The sequence below is a fragment of the Myxocyprinus asiaticus genome, chromosome 40 (genome assembly GCF_019703515.2).
Source record: "Myxocyprinus asiaticus isolate MX2 ecotype Aquarium Trade chromosome 40, UBuf_Myxa_2, whole genome shotgun sequence".
NCBI classification, from domain to species: domain Eukaryota; kingdom Metazoa; phylum Chordata; class Actinopteri; order Cypriniformes; family Catostomidae; genus Myxocyprinus; species Myxocyprinus asiaticus.
Window position 1 is genome coordinate 17,100,662 of NC_059383.1, and position 15,279 is coordinate 17,115,940.

The 15,279-nt window shown below is 39.0% G+C and overlaps 1 protein-coding gene across 1 annotated transcript in view; it reads right to left on the minus strand.

The window, feature by feature from the left end:
- Nucleotides 1-3,893: 3,893 nt before the first annotated feature.
- Nucleotides 3,894-15,279, minus strand: part of LOC127430621 (protein turtle homolog B-like) — a 188,803-nt gene continuing 177,417 nt past the window's right edge. Inside the window, exons 18-20 of the mRNA XM_051680512.1 lie at nt 12,025-13,653; nt 7,451-7,578; nt 3,894-4,649 (exon numbers count right to left, since the gene is read on the minus strand). Of these exons, the coding sequence (XP_051536472.1) occupies nt 4,435-4,649; nt 7,451-7,578; nt 12,025-13,653 (1,972 nt within the window). The 3' untranslated portion in view covers nt 3,894-4,434. The remainder of the gene's footprint in view (nt 4,650-7,450; nt 7,579-12,024; nt 13,654-15,279) is intronic.

Here is a 15,279-nt window from a genome sequence, read left to right on the forward strand (position 1 = left end):
AAAAAAAAAGAAGAAAAAAAAAAAAAGATCTGGAATGGAAAAATGCTTATTTTGAGATGTATTGTCAAAAGTAATTGAATGTTTTATTCTTATAAATGGCATATAAAATCAGTGCAATAAATAATTCAGCCTGAATGAATCTCTACCACTGCTATAATGCTACTGAAAGACAAATGTTTGTTTCATCAAGCTCAATCTTTTACAATGAATCTCATCTTACACCGCCCATGAGTCAAATCAAGTTAGCAGTAATAACCTCCCAAAATCCCCAAACAGCTCATTTATGAGCCCACAACAGAATTAGCCAATCTGTTCAACGATTGATGATACAGTAGCAGATACTGCAAAGTAGAATTTGAGCTAGACCAGTATCCTTTCAGGTTAAGACAGCCTTTGCAGACATGGCAAACGTTTCACTGTTAATTCTTAGCTAGAAACTGACAAAATAAACATTTAAGTTGCAAATTCAATGTGAAAGTGATTGCAAGGTGGACTGAAACATTTACATCACATAAACAGCTCTCTTGGCTCAAAAATTCTCTCGTGCATTCCAACCCTCATGAAAAAGTAACATAATGGTAACATTAGAAACTGAATCCAAAATACGACAATATGTTTTATATCAATATATTCTGTTGCGTGCATATATTGGCCAATTTATTTAAAATTACTACAATTTTATAATACATTGTGCAATATATGCTGTTATATTATATACACTTTCTGACATATTACAGTACATTCCTAGCATTTTGGATATTCATTTTGATATTCATCTTTTGTATGAAGGTAATTAGTCATATATCTGTTAGAAAGCACCATATTTGACAACTGCCCAGTAAAATGGATCAAAAATACTTAAGATAAGCACATCTCTCATCTCTATCTACCTAAAGGTGTGTTTTCACATACACATACAAACAGTGTGCCTAACTTTAGTAAGAAGGTCTCATCTAATCAGACAGGTTACTTGAATTACAAATGGATCAACAATTACAAGAATTACCAAGCAAGTCTGCTCAAAATATAAAGCCATTCACACACCGTACTAATGGTATGAGACAGCCCATCCATGGTTCAAGGATCTGAACAGCTCTCATACCACATTGCTAAATAAAAACGTGTCAAGCTTTAAATCTCTAAAAGCTCACAATGGTGTCTGACTCTTTGAAAATCAGTCCCGATCCAAGGCAAATAATAAGTATTCTCCCACTCTCCTTTTTATGATGCTTAAAAAGGTGCAAAGAAGCACATAATGTGCTGGTCTCGTATAAGCAGAGATTACATCCAGACTGTAACAAAAAGTAATCAATAACAAATTCAACTTTGCCTTCACCCCGTGGCAGATGATTTAGTTTTGAACTCGAAGTAGCTTCCCTTTCACAAATGCTGACTGATGCTTGCAAATTTTCAGCACTCTGATGCAAGTCAAGTATTAATGTTGATATCATTAACAGTAAAACTGATGACCTTCAAGATGCCACAGCAGACAGTGGAAGGCTTCTCTATATTCAAAAACATCAAATACTGAGGTGTTCAGGAGATAAGCAGCAGCCATTATCTGCTGGAAGATCAAATTCATGACGTAAAGCAATATTAACAGAGTATAGACTTCATACGTTTTATAGCACCTGAAGTAGGCTGTTAAAATGCCTAGAATGTGGTGATTGGCCACTGGGAGCGGATTAGCCATGAACCACAAGATATAAATTCATAACCCCTTTTAAAGGGTCACCTTCACTTGATTTTAGATTTTCATTATTTTCAAGGGCTGAAGAAACAGTGTTCAGCCATTCTATGCCCTTTCTAGGCATTTCTAGACATTTTCAACCGTACAAATGCACCTGAGGAACTGAAAGCACATCTGTACAAGTGATAAGACACAGAACATGCCACTGCTCCTCTGACGGCCATAACATCCCCCTTGGACAATGGTTACCACACTGTATGTGGCAGTTACATCTGTTCAGACAGAGAAAATACATGTCTATCTGTAGAAAAGAAGCACCGTTGGATGATAGAAACACAATAAAAACCTTTGGCCGCTGGAAATAGCCCTCTCATCTCAAAGAGATTTGCCCCCTAGGGTCTTCACAGAGGAGAGAGAGACAGGCGCTGGGTTGGTTTGTGGTTTAACCTCCCCCCCCCAAAAAAAACAAAGGCTCAAAAATGGCCTAAAAATTCAGTACTTTTCCATAAAACAAAAATAAAAAAATAGCTAACAAACACGTGAGGAACAAGCGTTTAGAAGCTGACATAAGCCTTTTTGTCATGTAAAGGGGCATCGCATGTTGATGACAAAAATACTATAGTATATTATGGCACAAAATCCTATCGTCCTCACAGTACAGTGCACTTGTAGTCTTATTGATTAAGGAAGCTGTAGTATTTTTGGCATTACTATAGTACTTTTTGAAGAGGATTTGATAACCAAGAGAAGTGAGGTTGGCATAAAATAAAAATGTCACATAACAGTAATCACCAAGGTTTTGCTTCAGTGCAAATATGTGTTTAAAAAGTATTTAAGGATGTAGCAGCTTCTTGTGTAATTGTTCTTGGTTTATATATGTTTATTTAGAAATTACACTATTTTAATGAAATGTTACCTGTTTCTCTAATAGCTGCAATACAAACCCCTGTCTCTCCCTGTACTGCAGCTTTAAGAGATACATAAATCATTGTGCTTTGTAAAAGTGTTTTTTTTTTATGTTCTTTTCAAAGAATCATATTCTAGAGGGAGTAAATCGACAGAGCCTTAATATGTGAGTAGAGAACACTAACAACATTCAACCGCACACATAATCTAATACAAATCTATAGTATACTATAATCTATAGAAATAGTAATAATATAATCTAAACAACTATTAATGTATATACAACATATGTATTGTAGTATTTCATGAAATACCAAACAGCCATGGTGCCTTTAAAGATCTGAAACTTCACTTTACTATTGCAAATTCATACCTAGATCCAGATCAATCAAATCAAAATAATTTATTGCGTGGTAAGCTAATATGTTAGAAATTTGCATTGTGGAACAAAATAAGTCAAAATACAAGAAAGCTTGTAATGGTAACCAGTACTGTGTTTGTCAGTACAGCAGTATCAAGCAGATGAGCTTGAGGTGACTCTGAGGTATTTCTGGTCTAACTGCGGAAACCCTGTGATCTAATGAAAGATATAGTTGCGACTGTCTGTAGATTAAAAGTGAGGCTGAAACTCGAAAAGTCTTAAAAGAATAGTTCACCCAAAAATACAAATTCTCTCATCATTTCCTCACCCACAGGTCATCCCAGATGTTTATGACTTTCTTTCTTTTGCAGAACAGAAACACAAACAAAGATTTTCTTGAAGAATATCTCAGCTCTGTAGGTCCATACAATGCAAGTGAATGGTGACCAAAACTTTGAAGTTTCAAAAAGCACATAAAGGCAGCATAAAAAGAATCCATACGGCTCCAGTGGTTAAATCCATGTCTTCAGAATTGAATAGGTGAGGGTGACAAACAGATCAATATTTAAGTCCTTTTTTACTATAAATCTCCACTTTCAAGTCAACATTCTTCTTCTTCTTTCTTTGGCGATTCATATTCTTCATGCATATCGCCACCTACTGGTCAGGGTTGGTCAAGATTTACAGAAAAAGGACTTAAATATCGATTCCACACCTATCATAGCAATTCTGAAAACACGGATTTAAACACTGGAGTCATATGGATGACTTTTTTGCTGCCTTTATGTGCTTTTTTGGACCTTTAAAGTTTTGGCCACCATTCATTTTGTATGGCCCTACAGAGTTGAGATATTCTTATGCAAATCTTAATTTGTGTGATGCAGAAGAAAGAAAGTCATAAACATCTGGGATGTTATGTGGGTGAGTAAATACGGAGAAAATATTCATTTTTGGGTGAATTATTCCTTTAAGAGTTGCTGATGCACCATCTGATAAAGAAATTACTTCCCAAGGACAAGTTAAAGCAATATTCTTTTTAAACTGCCAAAGTTGACCAATCCTTGTGAATACAAGGTAAATGCACTGGAGCAAAACCTTGGAACACTTACAAACAGCATTACCTATCTATTAAATACCCAGCTGAAAAGACCAGCATATATTGTGTTTTGGATGCTGGTCCCCAGGCCTCTTAGCTTAACCATCGAGAATACCTTGGTCAAGCTTGGCTTCACCAGTGAGGTATTGCTGGTGAACAGCAAGGATATGCTGGTCCATCAGCTAGACCAGCATCAAACAAGTACTAAACAGCATAAATTTGGAAATGAATGCTGGACTAAGCTGGACATTCCAGCAGGGTAGTAAGTGTAAAAAAAAACAAGGAGGAGGAATAAACCATTGAATTCAGGTGTGGACGTGAAGACGTTGGTTGGCTGAGGAGCTCAGAGTTTGGGGAGAGTGTGGCCTGTTCTCTGTGACTTCAGAGGAAAGTGGCGTGGTCTGGGTCTGCTGTGTCCATACTAGCCAAAATGGCTTTCTGGTCTTCTCGCAGTGGGCGACGGTAAAGGAGAGCGGAGAAGCGGGTGTACGGGTCCTGGCGGGTCAACTTTTTCTTCTTCTTGCGGAGGTAGAGAGCTTCTTCTAGCTGGAGGACCTGAGAGGTGTGGGGCTGCTGGGTCTGAGAGGGGGGCACACCTGTAGACACAGAGCAAACGGAGGAACAGAGGCAAAGGTCAGATGATGGAAGAGATGGTCCATTAAACAACTTCCTTAAAAGAATAGTTCATCCCAAAAAATGTAAAATTCTCTCATCATTTACTCCCTCATGCCATCCTAGATGTGTATGACTTTCTTTCTTCTGCTGAACACAAAAAAATATTTTTAGAAAAAATATCTAAACTCTGTTGGTCCATATAGAGCAAGTGAATGGTGGCCAGAATTGAAGCTCCAAAAAGCACATAAAGGCAGCATAAAAGCAATCCATACAAATCCAGTGGTTAAATTAATGTCTTCAGAAGGTTTATAGGTGTGGGTGAGAAACAGATCAATATTTAAGTCCTTTTTTTAATGATAAATTCTCCTCCCTGCCAAGTAGTTGGTGATATGAACAAAGAATGCAAATTTTAAAAACAAAATAAAATGAATGTGAAAGTGAAAGTGGACATTTGTAGTAAACAAGGACTTAAATATTGATATGTTTCTCAACCACACCTATCATATTGCTTCTGAAGACATGGATTTAACCACTTAAGTTGTATGGATTACTTTTATGCTGACTTTATGTGCTTTTTTGAGCTTCAATGTTCTGGCCACCATTCACTTGCATTGTATGGACCAACAGAGCTGAAATATTTCTCGAAAAATCTTTGTTTGTGTTCAGCAGAAGAAAGAAAGTCATACACATCTGGGATGGCACGAGGAATGACGTGAGTAAATGATGAGAGAATTGTAATTTTTGGGTGAAAAATATTAATTTTAATTGTTTTCATTATTTATTTAATTAAATAATTTTAATCAGGTCTTTGACACTTAAATGAGTCACTAGAAACTGAAACTGTAGGGGAAAAAAACTGTCCTTAAAGCTGATTTTTTTAATTGGAAAAAACTTTCTCCTATCCCAACTTAAAAATATGCAGAGACAACTTCAAGAAAACCATTCGTAGATTGATTTCTCCGAAAACTGTAAATATTGTGGCTCTGTGGTATAATTGCTATGTTTGTTTGAACACCCTATCCACCCTGACATGGCAAAATTAGCTCAATCAATGGTGTGAGTTTAGAGCAGGAATATCAGTTTTTTTCTGACCAATGGCAGACAGGGTGACTGTTTGGAAAACCTGCCTAAACATAATCATTGTTTTTGCAATTCTCTTTGGTCTAGTGTCCCCTTTTGATACTAGAGGTGCAGAATGACACAGTACACCTTTAAGTGTAACTCTTTTCATAAATTTTATTTTTTCATACACAGCACTTTGTAACAGAAGGTTAATGATACACTATGGATAGTGATCAGTACCATGCTGGTGACCATTGTTATTGCAGAAAGGGTTTTATAGCATTACAGGAAGCTCTTGAGAACACTCAGGGTGAGGATAGCCATTGTAATGAAGAGTCTCTCAAAATTACCTTCTCACACTTCAGTGCTGTACAAATAGGATGTGGCCTGTTAAATGCTTCTAATAATGTATTTTTAAAGATACCTGAGAGGACAAAATGACTCATACTTCAATATATGATGTTCACAGAACAGAATAAATGCAGAAATGCACATAATAGCTCTGTTCCAAAACTTAGTGAGCTGCCTTGCTGTCTACTGCCTACTAAGGCCTTCTACTGTAAGTCAACATGCTAACTGAAATGGAAGCTCATAAGTGATTGATTTGGAATGCTCTACATAGGCAGCAACTCATAACATCTTTAAAGATTTGCCTTCATTTGCTTTCATATTTTTATTTTATTTATTTTTTTAAATGCTGAAGAAAATGTACAAGCATCACACAAATCGAACTCCACACACGAACCACACAAGACAGGAGTCACAATTTCAATAGAGTTTAACGTTAGCATATCGCTAAGCTAATGCCGCAATAGTTTAAAAGCACAAAAATACACAGCACACACATTAATATTGGGTAAAACAATTTATATTTAATAGCACTAACCTATTTTTAGTCAACAATTAACTATAACTCATCAGAGAAAAACAAGTTGAATATAGCTGGTTTCATCTTGAAGGCCTGACCAGCTTAAAAGTGCCAAAAATCCTGACCAGCCTGCCCAGGCTGGGAGACCAGCTAAAACCTGCCAATCAGCAAGATGTTTATAATCGTCATTTCTCTTGCCCCATCCACCATCTTGAATCATTTTTACTAAGCTTATCACAATGCATTATTGCCTTTCTACATGAAGGATACATGATTAAGCGTAATTAAGTTGCCTACCTTTTGGAACAATGTTTATGGCTGCTTAAAATGCTACCTCCATTGGCAGTGTAAGGTTTTTTTTTAACAAATTTTATATGTACAAATATATGCACAGTACTGTGCAAAAGTCATAGGCACATTAGATGTTTCACAAAAACATTTGCCTTAAGATGGTTATTTTATATCTTCTGCTTTAGTGTGTCAATAGGAAATATCCATTTTACAGTGGATGTCTAAACATTTCTTTTGCAATAGAAGAATAGAAGAACTGTGATGAGTTCTTCAAGAAGCTTGGAACAACATATCTGCCAAAAACCAAGAAAAACTGTGAGCAAGTGTACCTAGGAGAATTGGTGCTGTTTTAAAAGCAAAGGGTGGTCACACCAAATATTCCTTTATTTTTATTTAAAAAATGTTTTTATGTTTACTGCACTTTGTGTGAAGTTAATTGATAAATAACTATTAATGGCATTATTTCTGAAAATATATCCACTTAACCGTTTTTTTATTTATTTTTTATTCCAAGTGCCTAAAACGTTTGCCCAGTACTGTGGCTTGTGAATTGGTCCTCACCCGTCTTTCGTCTGGTCTTGGAGTTGTTATTGTTGATACCGACTCTCTTTGCTTTTTTCACTCGTTGATATCTGAGTGCTTCTATCCTCTCAGACCCTGCAGAGCCACTTGTTGCACCTCGACGTTTTCTGTGCAGGCAAAGAGAGGCACAACCATTACACAGGGGAAGGGTGGTGTGGTGGCTCACCATGTGTGTTAAACTGGTCATATTAATGACCACATGGCCGTGCTGCAGCTAGTGCAGGCCTGCAGGCAACTCAGATTACCTATAAATGCATTACAATCAAATGTTCTGGACCAGACAGTCTGTTTAGCATTATAAGTATGGTGCAAATGGTTTATTTGAGTCAAAAGAGGGGTTTACTCTGAACTTTTCAGGTCTTACGATTACAAGTTTTAATTGATTAGAGATCAAATCAACACCATTATAACTCAAGCTTACACACCAGAAGTCAAAATGCAAATACTTTTCAGATTTCATAATATATTAGTAATAAATTATGTTTTAAAATGTATACAGTACCTCGTATGGCAACATAATATATCTGTTTAAAGAGAAATTTTGAGAAATCATGACATAGATTGAGGTAATTCCAATGGTTAAGCATACTGTACTTTAATACATGTTAAAATAATACTGTAGTGGTAATTTTCTAAATATACGACTAATTTAAATAAATGCATTCTCAGACAGTTAATTTAAATATAAAGTCTTCCCATCCAAATACAGTTCATTATAGAGGCACTTAAACAGCAACCCACATACTCTGCCCCCACACACACGTACACACAAAACTCTCACGAGGCACAGTAAAATAACAGAAATTGCATTATAGAGGGGCCGTCCTTCTGCTGAGGCTGCCAAGAGAAATTAAAGGCCATTAGTAGAGGGGAAAAATCACAGCTCAGTGACAAAGCATTGTCAGAAATGTGCTCATAGACATGAATACTGCCTACAATGGGCTTCACCATGCTGACAGGGAGAGAGATGGCGGGAGGGGAAAATGGCTTCTTGGGAACAGTCACATAATGAAAAATCAAACAAAGCACTTGGACAACAAATGTAACAAGAATTTATTCAGATATTTGTTTGTTTTTCAACTGAAGAGCAATATTTAGCAATGGCATGCATGGCATTTTGCACATGGAACAGAACTTTAAAGGGGAATACTCTGAACAAGCACTTCATTGGGTGAAAGCCACAACTTAAAAAGAGGTGTTTTCTGGTGCCAACAGTACTTTCCCCTTGATAAAGGAAGTGCATCAATGTTTTGGAAGAAAACTTGCTTCACATGATTGTGAAAAGTGTTCTGCAGTCCAAACTTATAAGTGCAGTGTTTACATTAGATCAATGCTGCTTACATAAAAAAGTGCTCAAATATTTTTTTAATGTTGCATTTTGATCATACAGTGTGTCCTCATAAGGTTCATGGGTTTTAAATAACTTGGATTGGTTTCAAACGAAAAAAAAAAAAAGAAAAAAAAAATCTACCCAAAATGAGTATATTATACAACTCAGTCTCCTGCTTGAGATGGTTTCTAATGACTGGTCACCTATTTTCTGATCAAGTTAAAATTCACAGCCTCTGTGAGTTGAGTTAGTGTTGTCATTTATTATAAAACTTAACTTGGGAGCACATTTTAATTTCATAAACAGGAAGTTCTACGTAATCTTAAACCATGATAAGCAGTCCAATCAAGTTCATTAAAGCTGAAGTGTGTAATTTCTGCGCCATTAGCGGCACCAAATGGAACTGCACAATTTAAAATTGTTTTAAAACAACTTTCTCCCCCTGTCTGCTGTTGATTGCACAATAGGTTTGGGAACCGAGAACAGTCTTTGAAAAAAAAAAAAAAACAGAACAAGTCATTTTCATGACTTTCATTCTGTGAAAAGATCTCAAACGTGCATTCGTCCGCCAATGCAGACACAACACTATGCCAATCTTGACCTTATTCACACTTGCGCCATTTTTAATGGGAATGACAACGAGGCTGTGAGGGATAGACTTACCATCTCTTCAATGGCACGAACGGTATAAAGCTGTATAAAGCTTCTAGATAACATCTAATTTTCCACAACTCATGATGTCTGGAGTCCTCTGTTTACTGAATGTTCTTGGAAAGATATTTTATCAATGTTTTGTCCGTGGAACGATCCAAAAACACTTTAAACAGCTGTACATCCCATTGAAGAGGTGGTAAGTCTATCCCTCAAAGCCTCTTTGTTATTTCCATTAAAAATCAAAGATGGCACTAGTGTGAATAAGGTCGATACTCTGACAGTGTTTCCTGCTACTACTCAGTGGCAGTGCAACACTGCTATTAAACTGATATTGAAAAAATGGAATTTACATCGTGAAACATACAGGGAGACCAATATAGTCGAATCCCTGAACAAATTATTGTGTTGGTTCTTTTGAAAAAATGCTTCCTATCGAACAAATGACTTTTATCAGCTCATTCTGTTTGTTGAATCAAAAACGTATAAACTGCAAGTCATTCAAAGTAATTACTGAATGGTTGTTCATATGACAAAGTGTGGTTAAAGATACACATTGAGTTTTGTTGTAATTAGTGGTATTTAAAAAAAATGAATGAATTAATAAAATTTCAAAAACGTCTGCACACAGTAAACACACCATTTGCATGAATGTGTTCTGATAAAATATTAAATGATCTAAGGGGAATTGGTTAAGGGGAACTGGAACCGGAATCATTAAATTCCTTTCGATTCCCATCCCTATCAAACAAACAGATAGTTGGGCACTCAGGACGCTAAAACAAATGAAAGCAATATTTTTAAATCGCCACAGAGACAAAGTGTTTACAGTTTTCTAGGAAATCAGCCAATAACTGTCTTACCTGTAGTTTTCTCAACATATTAAGCTGAATAGGATAATGTATTTTAACATTGAAATACACTCAGCTTGAAGTTACACACTCCAGCTTTAAATGTGGAGTGGTGGCGGCATAGTGGACTAAAGCACATAAGTGATAATCAGAAGGTTGCTGGTTCTATCCCCACAGCCACCACCATTGTGTCCTTGAGCTCCAGGATGCTCTGGGGGGATTGTCCCTTTAATAAGTGCACTGTAAGTCACTTTGGATAAAAGCATTTGCCAAATGTAAAATGTCCAATCCTCACTAAATCAATATTCAAACTAGGTTTTGCATGTTGTTGACATATTCCATCTTCTTCACGTCTCAAGCATGAGGTTGTGTTGAATAAATGATACATGCTGGTGTTCTTAATCAATAACTGGGAAACTTACATATGCATACTAAGAACAGAATGCATACAGGCTTCAAGACTGCTGAACTAAAATGTGTGGCTATCTCAAAATAAATGTCAAAATGTAAAAGAAAAATCGGTCTCAAACTAAAGGAAAGCAAGACCCAAAGACTTGTATTCCCCTTTAAAGGACGAGGTGAATAAAAGCCCCACCTGCTGCCCCCCCTCCTTTCAGACATGGATCCAACCCTTACCTATTGTGGTGTAGAAGACCTGGTCACAACAACGCTGCCCAGATAGCTGAGATCAATCAAAAACAAAGCAGGTAAGACTCCAGGAGTCATCAAGAATGACCAAATGCCCTAATTAAGATGATGACGACATTGCAACAGATGAGAGCAGACAGTCCCTGCAACACGATTCGCCCAACAAGCCTCCCCCTGGCAGTCAGAGCTGGGGTGACCTGGGTGACAGGAGTCGGGAGAGAGGGGGGGAGTGTGGAAAAGGCAATCATGCGGTTTAGGTTACTTTGAAACAGGAGAGGAGCCCTGTGTCTGTTGTGCTGGACACACCAACCTCAGCCTCCACATCATACATTCTGTGAGTCGTCCTAAAAAGCATGGAGTTGGTCAAAACAGTGGGCTTCATTTGGACTAGGATTGGTCAATTGTATTGCACATGTGGGGTTCCTCCTGTTGGGTGAAAGGCAGGGTAAAGCATGACAGTGATGGAAAGGCTGAACTCCAGTGGTGGTGTCCCTCTGATTCCAGGCTTTTTAGGGGCTTCGTTATTGCATTTTATATTCTTCAAATGGAACTTCTTCACACACGTAGCCCTAAAAGGTCTGTCACCATGTCTGTGAAGCAGATAATTCATCAAGTCTTGACTTAGAAACTGTTACCCCAGAACCATATTTGATTAAATTCATTCACTTTTGATCTAAGACAAGTGCCTTAAAGTGCTTCACAGACTTTATGAATGAAATTGGATGTTTGACATGAAAAGCAGCATTAGTGGCACAGAATACTACAGCACAACTCATCTATGAAGAAAATGGTTTTGAATGGTTTTAAATAATGCAAGGCATCTGGGGCAGTTTATTTAGGAAAGCATGAGTTTTAACATCATTCAAACTAGCTTTAAGGTAAGCAGCAAAATGATTTATTGTGCCCTGAACAACACGTGAGCAAATTTAATCTTTAGACTAAAATTAAATAAAGTCAAATAGATTTGTGAGTGTTTTTGCTGTACTGAGACCCCAGAAAGATCGTAGATGTTACACTTAGGCCATATGGTGCATGGTTTATCAATCCACACACTATAAGCCTCATGCACCTACCCTGAAGCTGATAACTGTGGTGGAGAAGGTTCTGAAGGAAGGATTTCCTCCTCAGTCCTCCTCTGGGTTGGCATCTGCCCAAAAATGTTGCCACTTTCTAACGGAGGTGAAGGGGATTGTGACGGATAGCTTGCTACGGAGGTGGAAAACGCCATGTGGGATCGGTAGCTGGGACTTGCCCTTCGGCTGGCTTGGCCTTGAGCAGGAGAGGAGGAGGGGGAAGACCTCTTAGAGAAGCTAACAGAAGAAGGGGGTTGGAGGGTGATCTCCGAAATCTCAGGGGGAATTGGGGGTTGGATGACACTGGGGCGTGGCCTGGGGCGCACTACAATCTCAGGTGAGCCTTCGTGAGAGCTAATGGGGCTCTGAGTTAGAGGTGAGAGACGGGACGGCTGCAGAACAACCATGCTAGGTTCCATCCTACGGGGCTGCCTGGGGCTAAGCCTGGGTGTCAGCTCATACCATCGGGTGTCCAGGCTTCTGAATGAGCTCGGGCCAACCATGTGAGACATTGGGTCAGGGTAAGGCAATACCGGTACACCCATACCGTGGCTTGTGTGTCTTAGCTGCCCTAGACTCGGTGCCTCTTGCATAGGTAAACGCTTGGCTGGAAGGCCCTGAGGCTTGACCTTGCTGGGGGACTTGCCTGGGCGGCTCTTTGGGGCCTCCAGCTGCAGGATACCAGGGTAAGGAGATACCTGGAGGGCACTAGGAGGAAGAACAAGAGGGGGAGGAAGGGGAGATTCGTGATGAAGATGCAAAGGGTGTGGGGGAGGAAAAATAAAGTGAGGACCCTCAATTGTAGCAAAGGAGAAATCGGGTCGCTGCCAGATGTCTGGAGAGCGCGAAGAGGAGGGGTGTGCCAAGGGAAGGGTGTAGCCAGAGACTGCATAATGCTGAATCTCTCCCTCACCAACATCCTCTGGGATGGTGGGATGACCAAAAGACCCCTCCAGGTGGTAAGGGGGCGAAGACATTACGGAGCTGAGAGGGCTGGTGTCTGCCATGTAGAAGGGGGGTGGAGGCTCAGGTTCCCCTGGACTTCCCAAATAGCTGTAGAACTGGCCATGGGAAAAGGCTCGAAAGTGAGGAGCACCACGGATCTGCCCTGCAGCCTGGAGTCGACTGGTCTCCATGATGGTCATTCCTTCCATGGGCCGCTGGAAACGAGGACTGTAGGCTGGGGGCTGCAAATAAGACTCCTGGCTAGAGGAGATGGGGGAAATCTGATGGGGTCTGAGGGTAGCCATCACTGGCGGCATGGGGCCCGGATCATCATTCTCTTCATCTGACTGTCGAAATTCAGGATACAGGTCAGACTCTTCAACGAAGGGGAAGCCTTCAATGCGTCGTGCCTTAATTGGACTCTCCATTTCTGAAGGATCCATGACAAAGCGCCCATCTGGGCCCCGGCTTATCAATTCAATAGGTGTGGTAGCCTCTGCCTCATGTTTGGAGACACTGTATTTCTTGCTAATTATTGCTCTCTTGGTCTTCTTGTATAAGGACAGCTCCTTCTCCTTGGATGGACTTTGAGGAAACTTCTTGGCTTGTAAACCATCCTCTGAAGACTCTAAAGGAGGTCCCATGGAGTGCACACTTTCTGGACTTATTTTTCCAGAAGATGACCTATAATAATGAGAAAGAAAGAAGAATGAAGTTAATGATATTCCCTATCCTTGCTTTTGCTAATTCAGGTCATTGTAGTGACAGGCAGAATTAAAAACTAGACTTGGTGATAAATTGTATGATGTTTCACCACTCATCTTAGAGGCCTTGTCCATTATGGTAAGGAATACCTGACAGTCAAACATATTTACAAGTGCACCACAATAGTCCACTCCTCAGATGGACCATGGACCCAAGGTACTTTAAATACAAGAATTAAAATGTAGTGCACAATAATGTGTGAATATGATGCACCAAGTTCATTAGTAAAATTATACATTTGTTGTTCAGTTGAAGCTTTCATACAAAGCACATCACAGTTCACTAATAACAAGGAACAGGCCACTGGAGCAACTTAAGGTGTTCTTCTCAAGGACATAATAATGATAGCTCAAGAATCACCCCTTATGAGGTTTGAACCTTCAACTTTGGGGTTACCTGCACAGATCTTCAACTAATAGGCAACATCACCCTCCACAACCTCCCAAAGTGGCTACAGATTAGCACTTGGCTCAGTACAATGGCCAATATAGTTCAACAATGCATTTAGCACAGTCAGTCAGCAACTGTGATTTTAACATGCTTAATTATTTTTACTGGCGGCCAAAAGTTTGGAATAATGTAAAGATTTTGCTGTTTCAGAAGGAAATTGGTACTATAATTCACCAAAGTGGCATTCAACTGATCACAAAGTATAGTCAGGACATTACTGATGTAAAAAACAGCACCATCACTATTTGTAAAAAGTCATTTTTGATCAAATCTAGACAGGCCCCATTTCCAGCAGCCATCACTCCAACACCTTATCCTGGAGTAATCATGCTAAATTGCTTATTTGGTACTAGAAAATCACTTGCCATTATACCAAACATAGCTGAAAGCTATTTGGTTCGTTAAATGAAGCCTAACAATGACTTTGTTTTTGAGTTGCCACAGTATGCATTAGACTGGCATGTCTTAAGGTCAATATTAGGTCAAAAATGGCAAAAAAAAGAAACAGCTTTCTCAAGAAACTTGTCAGTCAGTCATTGTTTTGAGGAATGAAGGCTATACAATGCTTGAAATTGCCAAAAAACTGAGGATTTCATACAAAAGTGTACACTACAGTCTTCAAAGACAAAGGACAACTGGCTCTAACATGGACAGAAAGAAATGTGGAAGGCCCAGATACAACTAAACCAGAGGATAAGTACATCAGAGTCTCTAGTTTGAGAAATAGACGCCTCACATATCCTCAGCTGACAGCTTCATCGAATTCTACCCATTCAACACCAGTTTTATGTACATCAGTAAAGAGAAGACTCGGGAGCAGGCCTTATGGGAAGAATTGCAAAGAAAAAGCACTTTTGAAACAGGAAAAAAAAAGGAGAAAAGTTTAGAGTGGGCAAAGAAACACAAACACTGGACAACAGATAATTGGAAGAGTGTTATGGATCTTAACCCCATTGAGCTTTTGTGGGATCAGCTAGACTGTAAGGTGCGTGAGAAGTGCCCGACAAGACCGCCACATCTATGGCAAGTGCTACAGGAAGCGTGGGGTGAAATGTCACCTGAGTATCTGGACAAACTGACAGCTAGAATGCCAAG